The sequence below is a fragment of the Ambystoma mexicanum genome, chromosome 1q (assembly GCF_040938575.1).
Source record: "Ambystoma mexicanum isolate Mex_15411 chromosome 1q, UKY_AmexF1_1, whole genome shotgun sequence".
Lineage (NCBI taxonomy): Eukaryota > Metazoa > Chordata > Amphibia > Caudata > Ambystomatidae > Ambystoma > Ambystoma mexicanum.
Genome location: NC_090922.1, coordinates 673854853 through 673880004, shown reverse-complemented (window position 1 = coordinate 673880004; position 25152 = coordinate 673854853). Strand labels below are relative to the sequence as shown.

Genomic DNA, 25152 nt, shown 5'->3' with positions numbered 1-25152 from the left:
CATACCCTCACTCTGACCAAGATGTGGTTCAAGGCCAGCTTAGTCACTGCTTTTGACTCCCTTCTCCCTGATGGCTACAGGATCATCTCCAAGCCTCACCTTAACCGTGCTGGTGGTGGGGTTGCCCTCGTCTTCCCTGAGTGGGTACCTTCTTCCCTCATACCCAACCCAGTCATACACCTCCTTCAAAAACCTGGTCTGCAAGCAGGCCATCTCTCTCACTACCTCCCTGACCATTGCCACTATCTACAGGCCACCTGGCTCAATCACCATGATCCTCTCCGAAAGGGCAGATTTCTCGTCCTCTCTCATCACATCCACCTCTAAACTCCTCCTCCTGTGTGAACATCCATCTCGACTCATTCACAGCGTGAACTCTGCACCTCGCACTCCATATACCTCCTCCCCTCTCGTCCTATACACTCGGCGGGACACTCTTGATGCCTTGATCCACACTGATCTTTTGCTCTCCACCCACACTCACCACCGCACTCTCTTGATCAGACCATGCCCTCCTATCACCTGGGTTCTCTCTGCCACTGACCACACCTCCCCCAGCTCTGCCAACCTTGTTCATGGTCATCTGTCCGGTGAAATGAGTGTCAGCTGCTACCTTCGCAGCCACCTTCAACCTTGTTGCCCCACCAAAGACTGACTCCGCTCTCAGCAACCACCATCACCAACACTCAACATTTTTTCCCCCAGTCATGAGGATCTGCCTGAAACATGCCACCAAGCTGGTACGACGCTGAACTTGCAGCCCTGAAACGCAAGTGCAAAGCTGCGGAACGGAAGTGACAGAACTCAGGCTCACCCTCAGACAAAGTGGCCTGTTGCCTGCTCCAAAGGCAATACAGACTCTGCATTCGCTCTAACAAAAGGGCCCACATCCAGGCGCGACTCCCTGGTGCTTCCAACAACACAGCTGAACTCCTTCAAATCTGCAAAAAGCTAGCCAACCCTTCCGCAGTCTCCACCTTGCCACCGCCCTCTCAGACCTTTTGCAATGCGCTGGCCACTCACTTCACTGCACTGCAAAAACTCAGAACATTCTGAGCACTCTTCCTTCTCCCCCTCCCACCCTCCCATTCCCCAGCCACCTATTGCCTCCCCTTCTCCCTCTACCTTTCCCTCCTCCTTCTCTCCTATCACATCCGAAAAGGTCACTAGAGTGGTCAGCTCTTTGAAGGTCGCCCCAAAACAGGTCTCCCTCTGTTCTTCCAGAACTATTAATGACAACATCGGCTCCCATGCCCCTGTCAATTTCTGCAATTACTCTCTTGCTACTGGGTCTTTGCCCTCTTCACTCAAGAACTGGTGTGCCCCCTCCTGAAAAAAACCTTCTGCCAGCCCCTCATGTCCAGCTAACTACTGCACCATCTCTATGACCCCCTTCCTTGGGAAAATCTTGGGGAAGCTGGTCTACCCCCAACTGACCCAGCATACCGAGCTTGTTGGTTGTCTGCACAATCTGGATTCAGAGCATCCAGAGGCACAGAAACTGCTCTTCTAAACACCCGTGACTGCTCGCATCTTTTGATTCTAACTCGCCAGCTGTTCTCTTTCTACTTTATCGCTCCTCTGCATTTGATACGGTCAACCACTCCATCCTCATAAAACGGCTCCATGATACCCTAGGTATCTCAAAGCGGGCACTGGACTGGCTGACCTTCCTCACAGACCGTCACTCCCAGGTCATCCTGGGCTCTTTCTCCTCTCCCACAGCTCTTACCACCTGTGGCGTTCCCCAGGGCTTCAGCCTCTGTCCCTGGCTCTTTCACATCCATCTTACTTCCAGTGTTATGCAGATGAGCCACAACTCTTCAAACGTCCCTCTGATCCTCTCCTTACTTGCTCCATCATCCCAACTGCCTTGCTGCCATTCAGTCATGCTGTGCCACCAATTATCTCTGCCTCAGCGCCAGCAAGACTGAGATCCTTTCCACTGGGACTCCTGCTCCCTCTTTCTTCCCTTCACTCTGGCCTCCCTCTATGAGCTCCCCCCTTCTCCTTCAGCCGAAACCAGAAAACTTGGGAGTCATCTTCGACTCCTCTTTCTTTCCTCCCTCACATCCAGGACCTGCCCAAAGAGGCCCACTTTCAACTCCACCTCCTCAAAGGTATCCTTCCTTTCCTCCAGAAGCTGAATGTCTCTAGCGGTGTAGTACTCTCTAGGCTAGACTATTGCAACAGCCTCTTCCTTAACTTAACCTAACCTGTCCCCTCTAGCTTATCCAGAATAGGGCTACAAGACTTATCCAGGGACTGCATCTCTCCAGCCCTAAAATCTCTCCACTGGCTCCCGGTTGCTGCAATGATCCAATTCAAATCCCTCTGCATCATCCACAAAGCTGTCTAGGGCCGGGGGTCACGCTATCTACAACTTGCTATCACCAAATACTCTCCCTCCAGACCTTTACACTCCTCTGGCGCCAATTCTCTGCATATCAAGCGCTTCTCAAAACTGAGCTAGGGTTTCCTCGGCTGGATTCCTCCTCTGAAACAGCCTCCTCCTTCCTCTGTGTCTTGAGCTGGATCTCTTCAAATTCCAGAAGCTCCTCAAGACTTTCCTTTTCACCTCCTCCTTCCCCCCCCCCTCTCCCTCCCTTGCAAAACACTATATCGGCTGAGAATTGTGACCAGGGCCCTCATTTATCCTCTAGTTACTGTCCACTCCCTGCCCCCAATCGCCTCTAGCCTCTTCCCACTCCCAGCACTTGGCCTTTGGGCATCTACTGGTCTGTGCTGTGTCACAGGCCTGCACTTATTATTGGCAGTTGACCACTTTCATCAAGTGATCTCTGCCAGACACTTAAAAAATGCTTGTAACTTACCTCCTAGCACTTCCTCAGTGGAACTAGCACATACCCCTTCCCTCGTGCCTTCTCCCTCTCAGCACTTGCATGTTCTGAATGCTCAAGGTCTAGAAGGTACGCGCCTCTTTCTTTCTCTTCATTGTTAGTACATTTGCCTTTCGTTCCCATGTTCCCTCCCTGATGCCCTGTAGGTGCTTTGAACACAATTTTCTTGATGTATAAACACCTTACAAATGCACAATAAATAAAATACTATGCTAATTGTTTGTGCAAGGCACGACTAGCTAAACAGTGCAGCTGTCATTACTGTCATTTCTATGACAATTGTGGGTGTGAGCCACTATTTAAGCAGTCACCTGAAAAAGTGTATCTTATGTTTTTATAATTGTGTTTATATGATCTTATAGTGCTTACCCAAGTTTTATCTTGGCCTATTTGCATTTAAATAAACCATCTTTTTACAATACATAGTGTGTGTTTTCTTTTGACCACATGTATGCAATGATTTTCTCCTCTCCGACATAATTCTCCACCGGCTGTGTCCCCCAAGGCTCTATCCCCTCGCCTTGGCTCTTTAACATCTACTCAGCTGGCATTCATCTCTTCCATTTCCCGCAGCTTCCTGTCTTATGCTGATGACAACTCTTGTTCAAACTTCCTGCTGACCCTCTTGCACCTCCCATCATCCCCCAACTGTCTTTCTGCCATCCAGGCCTGGTGCACTTCCAATGATCTCTGCCCCAATGCCAGCAAAACAGAGAGCCTTCCCATTTGGACCCCTGCTCCCGACTTCTTCCCCTCACTTTGACCTTCTTCCATGGGCTCTCCCCTGGGTGCCTCTTCTGAAACCAGAAACCTCAGAGTGATCTTCGACACCCCTCTCTTCTTCCTCCCTCACACGCAGGACATTACCAAGAAGTCCAACTTTCAGCTCTTCCTTCTGAAAGGAATTCTAACTTTTCTCACCTTACCCCAGAATCTCAATGTTACCCGAGCCCTCGTTTTCTATAGGCTTGACTATTGCAATAGCCTCCTCCTGAATCTACCTTCTTCCACTCTGCGACCCTTCCAGCTAATCCAAAATAGGGCAGCAAGTCTTATCCTTGGCCGTATGCCCAGGGACCGCATCTCTCTGCACTAAAAAGTCTTCACTGGCTTCCAGTTGCTTCACAGATTAAATTCAAATCCCTCTGCATCATCCTCAAGGCTATCTGGGGACAGGGACCACACTATCTGCTACTCTCTCTTACTATATTTTCCCCTTCTAGACCTCTGCGCTCTTCTGGCACCAACTCTGTGTGTAAAATGTTTCGATAAACAGAGGGCAGGAGGTCGATCGCTTTCCTCAGTTGGCTCCCTTCTATGGAACGGCCTCCCCGTCCATCTTCGTCTTGAGCAGGACTTTCTTAAATTACAGAAAATCCTCAAGACTTTACTCTTTACCTCCTTCCCTTGCTCCTCTGCTAATCTCACAGTTGCTTGTTTGGTGTTAGGGCCGTTATGCATCCTTGCAGCCCTGACCTCCCACACTGAATAGCTGCCAGCTTCTGTCTATCCTCTGCACTTGCCTCGGCTCACCCACCAGGCTCGCACTTAACTTACATGGCACGTCACCTGATGTGCTCCCATGAGAACTACAGCACCTATCCCATTCCTCGTCCCTTCTGCACTTGCGCATACTGAACACTCACAAGGCATAGAAGGTACGTCCATCCCCACCTCCACTGTATTTCATATTTTTTGTTTAATGTATTTTGATAGTTTCTCATCTCCATGTGCCTGCCCTGTCGCCCTGTAGGCGATTTGAAACAGTATTTACTTCCTGTATAAGTGCCTAACAATCGAACAATAAAAAAATAAAAAAAACCCAAGCTACAGCCGTCTCTCCCGCCTAAGATAAGCCTGGCTGCTCTGTCTACGCTACAAAACATTCTCGGGTGGTACAGCCTTACACTAAGAGTGGAGTTTTGTACTGCCTCATATATGGTTTTGTTAACCACTTTAGAAAATCTGTCCCATCAGTGCCAGTTTCATATGTCAAGATTTCAAATTGTTTACGTCTGATGCTTTATGATTAGAACAACTTGTGTTTTTTAAGTGAATGTCCTATGTTACAGATATCAATGTGCTCTTGACGACTGATCTTTTCCTGAAGCATGTAGCGCTTCCTATAATGGTGTTGCCCAAATGGGCCCATACAAACTTGACTTTAGGGAGTATATTTACCTAAAATCCTAAATAAGATCGTACTATTGTTAGAACCATTTCAATTGTGGAAATAAAAGCTATTAAAATGTTCTGAGTAATGTGCCTTCCGAGATTCAGAAGCGTTACACAAAGGCCTTTATTTTGCATTCTTGCATTCTTACTTTCTCACACGTGCCCATGAGCATTTCTGTATGCAGCTTCAAAAACCCTCATTTTGTTCATACAGTTTTGAAATATTCACAAATCTTTGCCAGGTACACCTTTCTGAACATTTACTAGTTACCATTAAACTGAAGGAAGCATTTTAGGTCGGTGAGCAGTAATGAGGTGTCCATGCAGGAGGAAAAACACCAAACTGCATAAACCAATTAGAAATTAACATTTACAAAATCAAGGAACATTACCTTGGTTTTTAAATAGACCACTTCAGTCAGATGTTTGTTGTGGTTGATCCAGAAAATTAAATCTCATATTATTGCAAGTATTTCTTAATTATACTTACATCTTCTGTACGGTATTTCTGATGCAAGGTTTGCTTTAGGTCATTAATTTCAGAGGAAAGCATGTTGAACTCTGCTTGTTGCTCTGGTGGTACTGTGCTGTAGTCATGAGGAAGCAAATATCAGTATTAGACCCAATGCAGTAGCATATTTATTTCTGAAACTATACCTCAAAAGAAATGGCCAAAGTTACAATCCCATTCAAAAAGCAACATTTTTTAGTCTGCCATCGAATCTGTACGATCAAATTCAGATTCTGAGCAGGAGCAACTATGTAGAAAATGGTGTCAAATCCTTCTTGGCTCCTTTTTACAAATAAGGAATACATGATATTCACAAATTTGTCAAGTCTACAACAACTTTCAGAATCCCAGAACATCTAGGAACTTACTACTTTTTACTTACTCCTGGGTGAGATTTAGGGTACACAGGGGATAGAAGGAGGCATCTATGGAACAAATGGGGCAATCAACTTCAGTAAAAGAGTCACCACAGTGAGCAATCTAGTTACTGACTATACTTATAGGAAGAATTCCAAGCATTCTTGAAGAAAGTAAATGACAACCGAAATATAACACTAGTTCAACCAGACAGGTTATCGCTTGGAAGTTTGAATATTAATGGTCTAAATTAGTCTGTTAGGTAGTTTCATTTTTTAGGCAAAACCCCCTTCACATGCGCAGAGACATTATTTCGCCAAAATGCCAGGGGTAGCGGAAGTGACATAACACAACCTTTGACATCACTTCCTGTGATAATTTGACTCCACCCCAAAGTGACATCACGGGAAGCGATGGAACAACCATTCACCCTTGAAAAAACAGCAAGTGGCATCACATAGCATTGTTCCTAAGTACACTACGAAAAATATGGCTACGATATCACTGTAATGTGATATACATTTCATACAAAAATGGATCACCATATGTATCGTTAATATCAGTGGGTATAGGCCTATAATTGTTTTGATTTATAATCGGATATCTATAAGGTACTTAATACCGAAGAGGTTTTTAAAAACGAGCACCCGGGATTTAAACCTGTTACTCTGCATCGTCTTGCTTCAAAGACGAGCGAACAAATATGCATACAATATCACCCAAACTGTGTTGGTACTCATTTATCAACCTCAGAATGATGAAAGGCTAAATTGGCATTGCCGGGATTCGAACCTGCAGATCAAACACACACATCGAGCAGCAAGCGTTCAAAGTACTAAACTATTTTACTGGCTATAGTAAAATGAGCAATTACATGTCTGAATGTTCTCAAAGTCAGAAAGCAAATTACACTCTGTAGCGTATACCATTAAACTGGTACAAGAGACTTTCAGCAGGCCAGTTCATCTGCAGGTCTGGTGCAAGGTTGGCCACATGTCAAGCCTGCGTGGATCTACTTTTCGGGCTTCAGAGGCTGGTAAAATACATACCATTGGGAAGGTTTGTTAGGGAGAATTTTCAGTTTAATGCTAAATTCCTCCCACCTTAGAGACCACCAGCTCTTTTTCTGAACTTTGGGACTTTGTACTTTTAATTCAATGTGTTTGCTGTGCTTCTTTTTGGTTTTGGAGTCTGGCAAACTCCATAGGCATCATCTTTTTACATTGTGACACAAAGCACCTTCAGTGCAGTGGCACAGGGATGTCTTATAGATTTCCCAAAGGTTTAAATACCTTCTCTTGGTGAAACTACTGTTTCCAAGAGCAGTGAGGTGAAATTGACTTTAATTACATTTTGTAACTTCCTAGACCCAGCACACACTATCTTACCATAGGGAGTTGGGGGATGGGGGGTTACTTAGTATCCACATTGTCTAGTGTCTCATGTAACATTTCTATGTTACCCTTTCTACAATTAATGGCTGGTGGCAGTGGTTTACTTTTTACTACCATTATATGTTTTTACTGCGAGCTGCGTTCGCAGCCACAGTAAGGCACCCATATCGTCAAAATGGCCACCGTCTTCTTTTTTCTTGCTGGAAAGGTCCTTCTTAAGATTTACTCTGCGCGCCAAACGAGGTTTGGTCCCTTTGTTCATTTTGTCTTTGGCGGGATTCACGAGTTAAGCCTGCCCGAAACTCCCTGTGCTTAATCACCTTGGTTACAGGAATGCACCCAAAATATGGTTGGCTGGCTGTCCGGCAAGGACAGCCACAATGCTTTGTGATTGACAGCTAGGCTCGAATTAATGTCCGGCAAGGACAGCCACAATGCTTTGTGATTGACAGCTAGGCTCGAATTAATGGGAGAAACCTGGATAAAATGTGAGGCTTTTTGGATTGGAAGGCAGAGTCGACCACTGGACGAAGGAATCCAAAGAAGAAATTGGAAGAGACGCCTGCTGCAACTCCTGAACCGTTGATTTGCCTGGTGAAGCCCTGCTGCTGTATTGAAGCTCTGAATTTGCCTCGACTAGAGAAACCCTGCAAGGATAACTTCTCACTTTGAGTTGGTGGGACCAATCGACTCCAAAGTAAGCCCGTCTGGACATCCTCTCGGAGCTGGCTGTACTTCCACTGCTGCTGCTGGAAACGAAGCGCCAGAGAGAGGAAGACCAGATTGTGTGCATTGCTTTAAAGTCAGACCTGAGCGCTAGGAAGATTCTCTGGACTTCTCTGATGCAGGACTGACCAAGCCTGAGCAACCTCAACAGAATGCTGGACCCCAGAAGCAAGGAAAATCTGAAGTGGTATCCCAGAACCGCAGTGTTGCTATTTGCTGACAAAGGCAAGAAGCTGAAACACAGAAGAACCGCTGAATTGAAGTTTGCCCATTGCTGGCGCGGACCTTCCCATTGTAGAGCAAGAGTACCCAGACGTCCTCCCTCTCGTCCCCACGAATGAGGGTCAGGAACAACAGGATCTGCAGAGCTGTACAGGAACAGAAGCCAGCTGGAACCATTTCTTCTAACCAGAGGTACAGTAAATTCTAAGAGAACTTACTTCTTGTGGTGTAGCCTTACTTGCTCTCAGTTGAGACCTGTCTTGGTTACCCTTGCAGAGTTGCTAAAGCTTTGCCCCTCACAAGCCTCCCAGCTTGTGGCCCTTCAAGTGTTCCATTTTCTAAAAACATTTCTAAAAACATTGTGCAAGAAGTTTTACCTACCTGCAAGATGATCTTCAGCTCCCCTTGACATTGTGCAATTAACATTGGCTGTCCTGGGTCCCTGAGAGACTCTTCTTTACCTCTGACTGCTTTATGCTTTCCCCAGGAAAGGTTCATTTACTGAACATTTGGAGTTTTCAAAAGTACTTATCAGTTTAAGAATTATTTGTTAACCTTTGTTTTATTTCTCTATTCTATCTTTTACACCAAACTCAGTATTGCTCTAAATGTACCAGTGATAAATCAATGTCCACAGTGTCCTAGCTATTTAAGTCACCTCAGGGTGTAGGAAGTGTCTGTGTACCATCCCCAATGGGTATCATCTGATTTAGAGAAAACAAGTGTTTTGAAGTGTATTTTTATTGTTACATATATTGCTCCCTTCTGAAGAAGGCTTATACAACGGACTGTGAAGTCAATTAATAGTTCTTTTATCAAGAAACCTTGAGTGTAAGTGTTTACTTGACTAACTGCTACTGAGAAACTCAGTGTTAACATTACGGCTCACATTGACCCCTCTTGAGATAAGTCTGGCTGCTCAGACACTACCAACCTGTGTAGTTCAGACTTATACCAAAGGTTGGGTCCCTATTGCCAGGAGGTCAGGGTTATTGTAGTGCACCCAAAGGGTACTCCATACAATCCTGCCTAACAAGGTTTATAACTGTGTATTAAAGAATTTAGAGTAGCACAGTGTAAGCAGCGCACTCACACGGCATCCCATACTCTGGGCCCTCATTACCTCAAACACAAACAAACATCCTGAACAGCATGCCATGTAGATCGGAAAGAGACATTACAAAAAAAGCATTCATTGTGGCACAATGAAATCAAAGGCCACTTTTCGTGCTATGGTCAAACATTTCTACACTGTCCACAAGCTTTTAGGCACAAGGATTTTGTCAAGTGACTTTGGACACCGAGATGGAATGTCTGATGATCATAACTTTCGAAAAGCAAAATACATAGTCCGAAATGGATGCTTATTCTACTCTACATGTTTTTTGGAAGTTTTTCTGCATTGTGAATTTGAGCGGTTTAAGAACAGAATAAAATCAGTGACTCACTCCCTGAGGTGTGGATGAAATAAACCTTTGATGAGTCTAACAATTATAGTATAGAATTCCAGAAAGACAAATTCTTTGTTATTCCAATTTGATCTCATTTAGGGTCACTGCTCGAAGTGTTACACGTGTGAAGCCACAAGGTACTGGCCCCAGCCTGGGAACTTCATTTTATGTATTTTTGTATTGGTAGCAAGGGAAACCACAGGGGTAGCAAGGGAGACCCTGGTGACCCCCAAATGACGTCCCTGCACATGCAAGTCCCCCAGCACATTTTGATGGACTTGTGGATTTTTTGTCAGTTCTCCTGAGCGAGTGGGAACCTTTTTCCACACAATTTTACCTGTTCACGGATAATTTTGTATTTCTTTTGATACCATTTTTGGAGAAATGCTTTCCTCCAAGTTTTATGGCATCAGTCTTTGACTTTTGCTACACACAGCACTCTGCATTGTGGCCGGTAGCCCCTTGGACTTCCTTTTATTTTCTGGTACTTTTCTTGTGAGGCAAGGGGGATATTTAGTATCCTTCCTATTGTGAGATCAGCACATCCCACCTTATCTGAAGTACTGAGGGGTTGCACTCTATCCCCTTTCTCACTGCTCCTATAAGTTTTTGGTTACAGTGACAACATAATCTGAAGGCAAGTGGCAGTGGTTTTATCCTGCCTACTTTTGTGCAATTTTTACTCCCAGGCGGTATTCACAAACATACACAGAAGGGTCACCATTGACCCAAAATGGTGACTGTTATTTGTATGCCATTTCAAGATGACTTGTCCCTTAATGGTCTTTCTGCCGTGTAAGTGAGGGAGGGTTGGGGGTGGGAGGGGGAGCTCCTGGTTTGACTTTTGTCTTCGGGGGGGGGATTCCTTTGTGAATCCCGACAAGGCTCCAGACAAGAAATGGGGGGAGGACTCTGAAAAGCAGCTTCTCTTGGTCTTCTGCTGCAACTGCCTTGAACCAGTTCTAACTGGGGGCTGGCTGTCCTAAAAGGACCACCGCCACCCAGAGTTTGAATGGTGCATGGGTGCTGATTGGCTGTGTTCCTGCATAAAAGGCTTGTATCTGGAGGCTGAAGAAAATCTGACCACTAGAACTAAAGAAATGACAAGGAAGAAGAGAGAGACACCCACTGCCCCTTCCAGACCAACGAGATGCCTTCTCTGTGGAACGGTTGCTGTGCAACACCTCCTTCAAAGCATTAGGATAACTTCAAAGAGGATCTATCCCTTAGACTGGTGAGACCAATCAGGCCTGAGACAACCTGCATTTCGAGCCATTGCATGACCATCACGGTCTGCAAACCGCCAATACCCTCCCTCGGACCTGTGGCCACCGTGCCGTGCATACTCTTCCGAAGATCGAATCGTCCCGAAACTGTGGTGGACTGCTTCGCACTACCAGAGGCAATATTCCACTCCTTAAAGCCCCCATCACCATAGTGCGGGACCGAGAAAACGATACTTAATCGACCGGGCAGTAACCATTCTTCATAGGAGCATGAAAAATCCTTTCCTGAGAGCCTCTCCACTAGACTGCTGCTGCCAAGATCCATTCAGTGACCCTTCTTCAATCTACCTGACCAAGAAGCCGGTGACCGGTTCTGCTGCTACTGCTGCATCGTGTGGCATCAGCTTCATGCTTAAGGTACTGTGAGACTCTTGATAGAACTTACCTAGAGTTGGTTTGCTGCTCCTGTGTTGCTGTAGTGCCAATTTGTACGTTTGGTAGTTTGCCCATGCACGTTTGCCCAGACCCAATGCCTGTATGCCTACAGGGAGTCTTCTCTGATGCCCCGGACCCTTTTTCCCCCCAACAAATTTCATCTCTAGAACTCAGGACCTCCTGTCCTCTCTTTCTTCCTCTCCCCTCCTCCCTCTACTGTCAGGTAAATCGACTTCAATCTCTGAATAGTTTGGCTCACTCTCTTCCTCACCTGAAGAGGGTGTGGGTGAAACCTTCTTTTGTCCCACTGTTGATTTCTTTTTATACAGGTATGGCCGATCGCGGAACAAAGCCAGAATGGTTACCGGAAAAATATCCGGAAACCAGAGGCCTCGGATCCGCAGCCGCCAGAAGGTGAAAAAGCAGTGAAGGCAAAAAACCTGAAGAGTACTCCAGACACACAGGTAAGCAATACATCCACAAACAAATTGCTCCACTCCGTTAATGAGACATGTAACATGAGAGAGGAGAAAAGAGTGGAAATCCAAGTAAGCAAGGAAGGGCCGGGGAAGAGCCAGACCATAAAGCCAGATAGCGCGAGCACCGCAGAGAAAAGCCAAGGTATAAGGAAAAGCCCCCGAAACACGGGGTTAGCGAAAAGAGGCAAGAAAGGGGGAAAAGGCGAGGATGCCAGAAAAGGGGGGCTGATGAGCCAAGAGGAAAACTCACAGGAGCGCTGGCAATGAAGGAGAAAGCAAACAGTTGCAACGCGACCGCCGCCGGGAGGAAACTGCTGAAAAGCCAGCAGCGGCGGCCATGACAGAAGGAAAGACTAGACCGCTGAACACAGTGCGGCACAACATGGTGGAGCAATTCTATGGCGGCTGCGTCACCATCGGTCCCATACCCTCACATAGAAGGGGCGCATGACATCTATTCCCTGCTCTTCCTCTAAACCTTCTTCGGCCACCTCTCCTCCCTCCTTCTCTGCCTTTCCCCTGTTCTCCCCAGAAGAGGTTTCTAGACGAGTCCGATCTATGAAAGTATCGTCAAAACAGGTTTAAGCCAGTTCCTCCAAAACCATCAAGGACCACATTGACACCCTGGCTCCTGCTCTGGCTAACCACTGCTTTGCCACTGGAGTCTCCCTTTCCCCCCTGAAGCACTCCCATGTGCACCCTCTTCTTAAGAAACCCTCTGCTGACCCTTTGCGCCCATCTAACTATCGCCCAATGTCCATCACTCCTTTCCTAGGCAAACTCCTGGAAAGGCTGGCCATCTCCCAGCTTAATCTTCACACCGAATCTGGTGGTTGTCTCCATGACCATCAGTCTGGTTTCAGAGCTGCCAGAAGCACAGAAACTGCTCTCCTGAAAAAACGTGAAGACCTGCTCTCCAACCTTGACTCCAACACCCCTGTGTCCTCATCTTACTTGATCCCTCTTCTGCCTTTGACACAGTCAACCATGCCATTCTGCTCAACCGTTTCTGTGATAACCTGGGTATTACCGATCAGGCCATGGCTTGGCCGATTTCTTTCCTCTGCGATCGGCCCTCGCAGGTCCAACTTGGGTCCTTCCTCTCATCTATCTGTATTTGTATTCGAGCTCTGTTTTTTTCTAGGCTGGACTACTGCAACAGCCTCTTTCTAAATCTGCCTGCCTCTACTCTCTGCCCTCTGCAACTCATCCAAAACAGGACTGCAAGACTTATCCTTGGCCTCGGGCCCAGGGATCGTATCTCTCCAGGACTGAAATATCTGCACTGGCTCGCAGTGGCTGCAAGGATCGAGTTCAAAACCCCCTGCATTGTCCACAAGGCCTTCTCGGGGTTGAGGTCTCAATACCTTAAACTCTCTCTTCCTAAATATCTTCCTTCTCAAGCTCTTCGCTCATCGCCTCCAACTCCCTCAGGGTCAGTTGCTTCTCCAAGCAACGAGTTGGTGGTAGATCCCATTTTTCGACTGGGGCCTCCCCTCTGGAACAGCCTCCCTGCCTCTCTGAAACTTGGAGAACCATCTCCAGTTCCGGAAGCTCCTCAAGACCTTCCTCTTTGCTTCTGCTTTCTCTCCTCTCTCCCCTGCTGATCTCCTGGCTGAAACTGCACTGGTTACCTGGCTACCCTCTGATCCCAGGCCCAGGTCCCCTCCACGGCAATTGCAAACCTGCACTGCCCCCCCTGGCAGCCCTTGCACTTGGGGACTGTTTCTGTATCCCTACCGCCCCCCACCAGCACTTAACACCTGATGTCTGCACTTACCCTTGCACTTGCACTTGCCACCAGCTGGCCGCACTTTTTAATTTATTGTCTTATTTATTTTGACTGTTTATCCTCTGCACTGCACTGCCCCCTCCACCTCCACTTTTCCATTCCCCCTCCCCTGCACTTGGGCGATCTCAGTGTCACCTGGCCTAATAAGATCACTCTCTCTGTCCTCCCTCTGTTCGCCATCCCTTGCCTCATCACGCCTTGAAACACTTGTGTATAGGCGCGTTATAAATGCCATATCATATCAATGGCAAGTGTGTGTCTTCTTGACTGTATGTGGTCAAAGTTCTTTGTACTCTACTACAGCTCTTCTCTCCCCTAAAATAAGCCTGGCTGCCCAGCCATATCTACCAAACTTTTTGGGAAGTTCAGGCCTAAACTAAGAGTTGGACCCCGGTTCACTAAAAGTTGAGTCTTCCATAGTCCTTCCTTATGTGGGCTTTAACTCCCTAACAGTCTCTTAATTGGATCAGACAAGCCCAAACAGTGTCACTGTGAAAGCAAGGAACATAGGTTACATATGTATATTGCCAAAACAAGATCCCAGCATCAGATGTTAAGATATTGGGGTCTGCCATTTGAAACCCAATTTGCTACAGCGTAGGAGCGCCACAATCAGGTTGGGAAGGGGAAAGGCAATAGAAAACCTGTTGAAAGAGCCTCACGAACAACACTACTACAAAGCCAGATCCAGAGTTGCCTGGGGTTTCTCCATCCCTACCCTTCTGAAAATTCCCAGGGGAGCAGCCCCTATTACAGACCCAACTTGTTGGGTTCATCCGCCTACCGGTTCTCCAGCGATTCCATGCCCTTTGCCAGAGAAAGTTGCAAAGCTGGCTGCTAAAAACATCAGTGTGAAAATGGCTTGCAGCGGTTTCTTTTTGCAAATGTTCCCCTTACTTCCTTTGATTGCTCGGTACCACAGCTGAGCTGTCTGGATTCTTTCATTGACTTTTTAGGCAAACAATGTTTTTCGACCTCACTTCTCTGCTGCATTCCTTTTTTGCTGTGGGACATTCGGTCACACTTTTGGGTTACCAGTACTGGAAGGCATCTATATTTTCTTTATATAGCACACCTCACCTTCGGCGAAGTGCTGCCAATGCCAATACCACCTTTGACATGTCATTTCTTTTCTTAATTTTCTTCATTTACAAGATTTACTTACACTAGTCATTTTTACAAGAAAGTAGTGGAAATGGAAAAAAGTTAATGTCTGTTTGGAGTTATTTAAAACCACTCCAATCTGAAAACGACTGTAGTAAAAAAAAATGTCTTAGTCTATACAGACAGAACTGAAGACCGAAAAACGGTTGTTTTGTCCGAGTAGAAAATGTGTTCTAAAGTCTTGACTGTTGCAATTGTCCAGGAAGTCTTTCCGCACCAATAAGGCGGGTCCAAAGTTCTCCATCGTGGATTCGTGATGCAGCCAAATGTTCTTTCAAGTAAGGGGCTCTAAAACTACTTGTGCTCTGGCACGACAAAAGGAGGTGATGTAATGTTTCAGTCTCGAAGGCGTTTCCACAGAATCTGATTTTTAAGATTTCATTAGAGGGCAAGAGATTCAGCCTTGCTCTAAGTAAGATGTCACGAAAATCGCCTGCTTGGATGTTTCTTCAGAAAGGGTTGGAAATCATTTATTTTTCTAGCTACTACCGGTAGATGTAATCTGAGCTTGTATTTTATTGCTTCATCTAAAGTAGTAATCCAGTCAAACTCGTTCAGCCTTTTTGTGTCTTGGTGGGATTGTGGACTAATTCTTCAGTCAAACTCCCGATCGACGCTGGTTTATCTTTGCAGACTTTTCCCCCAACGATTCAGCATTGTACAGCAGCTGTTTGTCATCTCCATCCGTATCATGGTAAATATCACAGGACTAGATGGATCAACTATTTTCCTGTAGAGCATAATTGTTGCTGTTGTAACCCGATAGCTGTCCGGTCAAGCTGAATCAGGTAATCCGCATATAAAACAGTCTCAGGATTTTTTCCAGACCGATGGATGGAGGAAAACATCTTGTTGAAGGGTTTGCATCTTTATAATCCCCAAAGTATGACAGAAAATGTGCTGGTGCCGGGGGGCATCCTCGTTTTACTCCCCTAGAAGTATGGATGCCAGCTGAAAGTAGGCTTTGTTGGTTTAACCGTACATAAACGTTAGTATCGTTGTGCAAAGCTTTTAATGCTCATAAGATTCCTGGCGGGCACTTCCAGTTTTGCAACTTCTGCCACAGTTTGACTCGAGTCAAACGCTTGGGTGAGATCTATAAAAGCCAAAAACACTTATGGCACTCCTTCGAAGATCTTCGCCTTTATGATGCTCAAAATCATGATGTTAGCGCTTGTCGCAGTGATCTTCTTAAAACCTGTGTGCAAGGGGTCAGCATATGGTGCATTACTTGCCCATATTTGAAATGTGCTCAAAAGTAGTGAGCTGTAGGCCTTCCCAATAACATCCCATAGGATGACTGCTCGAAAGTTACGGGGGTCGTCCTGGCTGCCTTTTTTTAAATATCGGCACTATGATCGATGCAGTGGAATTTTCTTAAGGTCCTCACATCTCTTGAAAACAAGGCTTATAAAAGGATGACCATTCTTCACGTGAATTCTTTAGATCAATATTAGAAATCCCATTGGGGCCAGGTGCTCTCGAGTTCTTTAATTTAGAAATTGTCAATCTAATAGATTCCTTATCATCCAGATCTACCCAGGGCGAGATTGAGTCATCAATTCCGTTCTGAATTTGAGTTGAAGGCGATTGGAACAAGTTCGAGTAAAAGGTGACCCAAGTATATTCAGGAATAACGTTTGTCCAGGCGTTGTTCACTTGTTTGCCCGTAGATCTTATTTGTGACCAAAAATCTCAAGGGTTCTGATTATTGACATGTTTCAGCATTTCTTCAGAATCACGTTGGTATAAAATCAGCCGATGGGACTTAAGCCAACACTTATAGGTTTTCACAATTTCAGAGACTGCTTCTCCATTTGATATAGTGTCATCTCGGGCAGATCTTCTCGCTTTTTGTACTTAGTTTTGTTTGGCCACCAAAAGCAGGTCAAATCTATGCAAATGTTTCCCGTTTTCCGGTTTTTTGTTGCTGTTCTTATTTGGGTGACTTCCATTCAGGTTTAGAAGCAGTATAATCCACTTGCAGAGCAGTTTTGGTTATTGCTTTAGCCCAGTTTACTCTTTTGTAATGATTTGATAGCTCCAAGATGTTTTGTGCCGTCAACTTCAAACGGTTGCCCTGGTTGTTGGATTCTAAATTTGACGTAAACGCTGGCTTTGCGTGGTTCACTGAGGCCCATTTGATAGATAGCAAATTGTGATCACTTTCTGATGTACTTGTAACTTGTGCTTTTTTCAAGTCTGGAATTAATGACTGAGAAACAAATATGTAATCGATCAAGGCAGATGAAACTCCTCTCTCCCACGTAGGTAAGGCCTTGTGTCCAAAAGACTTCCTGATGTCCTCAAGTCAAGCCAAGCTTTTCCTCGTTTCACTAAAAGAGCAGCATTTGATGATACTTTATTTTGTGGGTCAGCAGGTCTACAGCTAGCGTTTAAGTCACCACACAGATCATCATCAGGTGGGCATCTTGATGGTCCAAGTAGACTATCAATTTGGTCGGCAACCTTTTCTAGTAGGGCTTCCTCTTGTATGTCACAAGGATTCCTGTAGATGATGATGATTACGATTGGTGTAGACGAACAAGTTACTCTCTTACCTGGTAACGTTCTTTCGATGGGATGGTAAGATGACATATTCCATATCTATGATAGTAATCGCCACAGCTGTGCTGCTTCGGAAAATCTTTCAGGGTCTGCGTCCTGCGTCGATGGCATTGATACGCCGCCCTCGAGGACCTCCTCCGACGGCCGACGTCACCGGATGTTGTAAGTAGGACGTACGACGCCCGTAGCCCGAGTTGTAGTTTTTTCCCAGAACGTGTGGCACCAGTCTTCTGCCAGTCTGACCACACAAAGCCTAACGGAACCGTAAGCTGCAATCGCATAAGAAATTCTGTAGCAGGGAAGGCAGGGAGGGAGCGATATGGAATACGTCGGACCATCCCATCGAAAGAATGTTACCAGATAAAAGAGTAACTTGTTCTTCGAGGGGATTGGGTCCTCCGACGTATTCCATATCTATGACAGACTCCCCAAGCAGTACCAACGCAAGGAGGTGGGAAAATAATTTAGAATACAGAAATTTAGAATGCCCAATCAAATTGCAGAGTAAAGGACTGCCTTGCCAAAGGCCAGATCCTGCCCCCGGATATAATCAAGGGAGTATTGACGTACAAAAGTATGGACCGAAGCCCAGGTGGCTGCATCACAGATGTTACGAATAGGACAGTAGGGCAGACTGTAGGGCAGTAGAGGCAGCCATACCCCTGGTAGAATGGGCCCGTAAGCCAACCGGTGGGTCCTTACCCGCCAAGCGGTAACATTCGGAAATTGCCAGAATAATCCAGGGAGACAAAGTCTGCTTAGTCACAGATTGTCCCAAACGCTTTCCAGCGTAACCAATGAAGAGTTGATTGTCCACTCTGACCTGGGACATGCGTGAAATATAAAAGCTTAAAAATCTCCTAGGATCGAGCCTACGGAGCCTCTCCTCTTCCTTAACAGGATGCGGAGGAGGATAAAATGCCGGAAGAATAACCGTCTGGCCTAAATGAAATTCGGACACCACCTTCGGAAGAAAGGAAGGACGAACTCTAAGGGCAACCCTGTCCTTACGAAACACAGTGAAAGGTGGCTTAACTGAAAGTGCCTGTAACTCACTAACTCTGCGAGCGGAAGTGACCGCAACTAAAAACACAGTTTTAAGGGTTAACAGTCTCAAAGGACAAGAATGCAAAGGCTCAAACGGAGCACCCATTAGAAACTTGAGAACAAGGTTCAGATCCCACCTGGAAAGGTGACAGAGGAAACACATTAGTGAGCCCTTTCAAAAAGCCCTTTCAAAAACTGAGAAATTAAAAGGGATTTTAAAATAAGAACCCTCCTTAGACGAGCGCTTAAAAATAGACAGCGCCGTTTTTTTTTGGCCACCAGGGGGCGCATTGACGATGACTCCCTCTGTGTGAGCTCCCAGCCCACGGGCCCCAAAAGTGCCTTGAGCCCCCCCTTTTGCCCCCTCCCCTGTGCCCAAACACAGTGGCTTAACCTGAGAGGACTGCCTCCCCTCCCCCGAGCGAAAACCCGATCGAAATCAGACCTCCGGAGACGGAGAAAAGCCTGCGAGAATCCGCCTTCCCCTCGCTCACGAGGACGCCGGCTCGGGAGGAGGCCGCGGCTCGCGGCACCCGACTCCGCCTCCCGCGCTCCCTGCAGAGGACCTGAGCCGCGCCGCGGGAACTTTGGAAGAGGCCGTGGATGTTTCACCGCCCCTGCGAACTTCGGAGGCCGCTCCCCCACCCCCCGGGCTCAGGTCGCAGAACGCCGACCCTGCGGTGAGTGCCCGCCCGCGGTGCTCTGCATCGCCGTGTTGAGACGGGGACCTGCTTCTCCCCCCCCCCGGCCTTCGGCAGCCAAGCTGAGGTGGCCGAGGCAGCCCCTCCTCCCCCCGCTCTCTTGGAGGACCGAACAAAGCTTCATTCCGGGGGGGGCCTGCCGGCTGCCCAATTCCCCCGGCGCTCCCCTCTTGACACCCCCGGGGACCCCCCTTGAGTGGAGCACCCAATCACAAATTGAGGAGGCCCTGGCACAGGAACGGAGTTGCATGCTTCATGCACTCCTGTATCGGCAGCTATGTTGTATCCCGCATCATTACACATTAATGCTGAGGGACCAAATTATTCGAATCTGGCCTCAAACTGCAGGGTCTTGTTCAATCACTGAAGTAATGCTCCCACCCGAGCCTACACTGCCTTTCCCCAGACCCGCCGAAGTACCTCCTGCGGACTTCTCTGCCCGGGGCCTCTCCCCATACAGTGACGAATGACAGTACACACGAGGGGACAGCAGAGGGTTGGGCCCTCACTCATGAGGCGTGTGCCCTCCTCTGGCAAGGCCCTCATCTGGAGCCTGATTGAAACACGGGCAAGTAGCACAGCATCCGGAAAAGCAGCAGATTACTCAGGGGTGCCTACCCCCCTGCCGTATTTGCATCAGGGGCCCTCTCCCGGAGACAGGACCCCGCATACTCTCTCCTGATTCCCACTATGTGCTGGTATCGGGACTCCGACCCCCCTGGACATCTCACCCACAGGGAGACACGGACCAAGGTGGAGCGTAGAGCCCCTGGTGACAGGGCGTGTGCCTCCTCCCACTCCCCCCTCCAAAAGAGCTCTGCAACAAGGAACAACATGCCTGGACTCTCCCCACGTGCCTTTCAACACATTGGGCTCGAGGGTACGGCCCCCGATTCCTGGGCGTGTGCCTCCTCGCAGGCCGGTGCTACATGAACGTTCCAAGTAAAGTCGCCAAGTACGCCTACATTCCACCGCCACAGACTCCTGACTCCAGGCCTACGATGTCAATAGAAGCCTCTGAGACGGGCGCAGCGGCCACCAAGGGAGACATTGCCGCCCTCCTTAGTGAAATTCGAAATATGGGGGCCAACCTTGGTGGTAAAATGGATAAGATGACCCAGAGGGTAGATAACATTGAGGAGAGGCTAGAGGGAGTCGAGAACAACCAGGCCTCGATCGACACTTTGGAAGCCCAAATGGAGCTTAGAATACGGAACATGGAGAAGAAGGAGGATGAGATTCGCCTTAAGATTGATGACTTGGAAAATAGGGAGAGGAGGAATAACCTATGCTTTTTTGGAATTCCAAAAGAGAGAGAAGGGGAGACGGAGGAACACCTTAAACAGACGATACATGATATCGTCAAAATCCTGACCGCAGATGAGGACATTGATGAACTCAAGATTGAGAGAATTCACAGAGCTGGAGGACCTCCAGGTGGCCCGAGATCGGTCCTTGCCAGATTCCACAGCTATCAGGATAGAACAAGGATACTCGCTAAAGCCAGGTCCGGGGGTACCCTTACCCTTGGGGGAGCCCAGATTACTATTTTTCAGCATCTCTCATCGCTAACGTTAGCCTTACACCGCCTGTGCGGCCCTCTCACGAGATGGCTAAAAGATCAAGGCACGAGGTATAGATGGGGATACCCCTTCTCCCTTTTGTTTGAATACGGGAGCAGGAAGTTTCTACTCCGCTCTGAAGAGGAAATCCGTGACTGCACTGCTGACCTTCTCGGAACAGCCTCGGGAGAGGGAAACACCCCCGCGCAGGACGGATCACGTTGGGAACTTCAGGGCCCGAGACGAAAAAGGGTGAAGGGATCGGGGAAATACAGGCAGCCCAACGACACACCAGACAACAATAAGTGACGTAGCGACTCCAAGTTCTTCATCCTGGCGTATTATGCTTCTTGATTAGAATACGAGATCTGCCGTAGAATGAAGATTCCGGAAAACGCATGTATCATAATCTCATAGTTAAGATTGTTGTATGTTGACATACTACCGTTTGTTAAATGATCTTATGAAAAGGGGTGCGGGGGCTCAAAAACGTTATTTTGATGTTATTATTCGACAGGGTCGTGCTGTTATGACCCTCACTGGTGGTCCGACAGTGGACTGGTTGTTCGCATCCAGCCCGACTAAGACGCCATCACAAACACCCACAGATCCTCGTCAAAAAAAATCATAGAACAATGCGATTGGACAAGAGGACACAGGGTATGATATTCAATACCCGGCAGGGGCAGATGGAGGGATGGTCAATGGGAATGACACACCCTCAGAAACAGCCCCTGTTAAGGAGAGGCAGCTGCAACAACACTTCCGACATGGCCAGCTCTAATACTGGGCAGAGTGACTTAGTGAATAATTCCCACAAATACATCGATGTCCTACAGACATAATGAATCAAGTGACAGGCAGGGTACACTGAAAATTGGAACGCTGAACGTAAAGGGACTCAACTCCCCTACCAAGAGATCGCTTGTGACAAGGGAGCTCAAGAGGGCCAACTTGGACATTCTCTTTTTACAGGAAACACGATATAGCAAGGGAGAAGAGAGGAAGGTTCTGTACACCAAACTAGGGTCTGATTATTGGGGTTCTGGTCCGCTGAAGAAGGCCGGAGTCGGCATATTAATCAATAGGGCGATTCAATTTGAACTCTTGAAGTCATGGATGGACGTCAGTGGCAGAGCGCTAGTTCTTGTGGGCAGAATATAAGGCAGGGTCGTCACCCTTGGGGCAATATACGCCCCCAATACAGGACAAGACAGATTCCTACAAAAGATAATCCCAAAGGTTATGAGCGAGGCAGAAGGAGATGTAATACTTGGAGGGGATCTGAACACATGGATGGACCCAGAACAAGATAGACAATCGGGTCGCATCTCTGCGACCCCTTCCGCAGGTGTCAGACGCCCTCCCACCGCAGACATGATGACTGCCTACAATCTTACCGATGCGTGGATACATGCCAACCCCACCCGGACGGGCTTTACCTTCTTCTCAGCCCCGCATGCGACCTATTCCAGAATAGACTATATATACCTAACCGCGGACCTCATTACGGCAATGACTGAGGCCAGTATAACTCCTGTCTCGTGGTCAGACCACGACATGGTCACGGTCACCCTCGATCAAATGGCTCTTCCTCGAAGATGCTCTAAATGGCACTGCAACAAATCCCTTTTCAAGGACCCAATCTTTCGGGCGCAACTAGAGCAGGACATTACCCAATACTTCGAAATCAACAATACGGGCGAAACTTCCATGAACACAATTTGGGAAGCGGGCAAGGCGACCTGGAGAGGACTACTAATTAGAGAGGGAGCAGCCAAAAAAAGAGAAAGATTATTGATAGAAAATAGGCTCCGGAACGAAATTGCGCAGTTAGACCTTGCTGCACAGTTTGCTGACCAAGATAGACCGCAAAAGATCAAAGAGGCCAACAACAAGAGGAATGAACTGCGACAACTGGAGACGGATGGCGTTGCACGCAAGCTCCAATATCTTAAGCAGAAACACTATGAACATGGGGACAAAGCAGGCGCCTTACTAGCCGCAAGACTGTGAGGCCAACGCCAAGAGAGATGGGTGCCCACGATCCAAACAGAAGGGGATTCAGACGAACCACCTCCCCCTAGTGTCCCCGAGGCTTTTGCTGACTTTTATGAGGAGTTATACAAGTCACGTGCTACCTCGCATCCGGAAGCGATAAATGAATACATGGATCGAATACCCTTGCCCACTATCCCGCCTGACACAGCACTTACCTTGGAAGGCCCCATCACAGGAGAAGAAATTGCAGAAGCGATCAAAAGACTTCCAATGGGGAAGGCCCACGGAAATGACGGATACACGGCTGGGTTCTATAAAACATTCAAAGACTCACTTCTCCCGTTCATGGTCGACTTATTTAACAATATCCTGCAATCCGGCGTGGCACCCGAGTCATTTTCTGAAGCACTGATAACAGTCATCCCCAAGGAGGGGAAGGACCTGAAGCTGTGCGCCTCCTACCGCCCAATATCCCTTTTAAACATTGATGCCAAAATTTACACAAGAATCCTTACTGCGAGGCTGGAGTCACATATGCCCGCAATAATTCACAATGATCAAGTGGGCTTCATCCTGGGCAAACAAGGAGCGGACTCCACCAGGAAAACCCTGCACCTGATCCATGAAGCCCAAACCTCATTGAACAAACCGGCACTCTCTCCATTTAAAGCCGAAAAGGCGTTCGACAGAGTTGAATGGCACTTCCTTGAGGCCACGCTACTGAAGATAGGCCTAGGTCCCACACTCCGTCGAGGGATTAAGGCAATCTACACTTCCCCGAGAGCATCGGTTGCGGTGAACGCCCAGTTCTCCCGTTGGTTCCCTCTCGGCAGGGGTACGAGACAAGGTTGCCCCCTCTCGGCAATACTGTTTGCACTGTCCCTAGAACCTCTCGCCGTGATGCTCCGAGCAGATCCAGCAGTGGAAGGGATTACGGTGAATGCCAAAGAATACAAATTAGCCTTGTATGCGGATGACATTCTGCTCCATGTTTCAAATCCAACGTCTTCCATTCCACGAGCGATCTAGCTGATAGAAGATTACGGCATGCTCTCGGGATTCAAGATCAACAAATCTAAATCCATTCTATTCCCACTCCACGAACCATCCCCGGAACACCAAATCACCCTCGAACACCTTGGGCTGATCATTGGAGGCCCAACTCTGAGATATTTGGGGATTAATTTGATGCGACATCTTGACAACCTTTACAAAGCTACTTCCCCCACCTCCTTGAGGCCCTTAAGGTCGATCTCAAAAAATGGAAACCATTGACAATCTCCTGGATGGGACGCCTAAACGCAATCAAAATGGTTACCCTCCCACGCTTCCTGTACCCCTTTCAGGTCCTGCCCATCACAATTCCGACGCATTTCTTCAGACAAGTCAAAAAGGCGATATTAGAATTTTTGTGGAATGGAAAGAAACCCAGGATCCCCTATGAGGTTCTCATATTACCAAAGGACCTGGGAGGAGTGGGCTTGCCGGACATAGAACGCTACTATCAGGCCACGCAGCTCAGAATTTTAATCCCGCACCTGCGAGACAGGAAAGACCTCCAATGGGTCCAACTGGACAATAACATTTTCTTCAACGTAACGCTAGCAGAATGGTTATGGGTCCCCAGAAACAAATTATCGAGGAAGTTGCGCACCCATCCGATACTGAGCACACTCTGGAACATATGGAGGAAGGGGAAGGCGATGTTAGGAGTCACCACGTGGCCCTCGCCACTGAGCCATCTCTGGTCCCCCGGGATCAGAGAAGAAATCCTGCAACACGCTAGATATCAAGCTTGGTTTGATGCTGGTCTCGAGAGATTCGGCCAGCTGTGGAGAAAAGGGAAATTCATATCAATAAGTGAATTGGAAGAAGCCCTCCAAATTCACCCGATACCAGTTTTCCTGTACCTGCGATTGAAAGGAGTCATTTCCAGAAAGGAGTGGAAGGCCACCACACAGAGAGAGCTCACGCCTTTTGAGACGATCTTGGATACCACTACCGCCTCCAAAGGCCTCATAGCACGAATGTACAGGGCCCTAATTACCAAAGATGACGCCCCAAAACATCGTCTCAAAGCGAGATGGGAGCAAGACTTTGCTAGAGAGTTTGATCAGAAGGCCTGGGACAAAATCTGTGAGACACCATCGAAGATATCAATTGCGGCCCAGTATAAACTGCACGCCATAAAATTACTCCACAGATGGCAGTACGATCCATACAGGTTGTCCAAAATGTTCCAGACCTCCAGCCCGAGATGCTGGCATCAATGCAGTATGAATGCCGACTACTGGCATATGTGGTGGACCTGCCCCAAAGTCCGCATTTACTGGCAGGAGGACCTGGGATGGCTCAAACAGGTGGACGGCATTGAGAGGGAAATGTCACCCCTCCTGATTCTCTTTGGCCTCGAAGGAGAAGATGACGAAATGGTCCGGGTGAAAGGTTTAACATCCTCCTTGTTACTAGAATCGAGAGCA

General features: G+C 47.5%; 1 protein-coding gene across 1 annotated transcript in view; it reads right to left on the bottom strand.

The window, feature by feature from the left end:
- Positions 1 to 25152, bottom strand: part of LOC138535220 (kinetochore protein Nuf2-A-like) — a 528523-nt gene that overhangs the window by 302072 nt on the left and 201299 nt on the right. The window contains exon 8 of the mRNA XM_069641278.1: positions 5527 to 5623. Coding sequence (XP_069497379.1) covers positions 5527 to 5623 — 97 coding nt within the window. The remainder of the gene's footprint in view (positions 1 to 5526; positions 5624 to 25152) is intronic.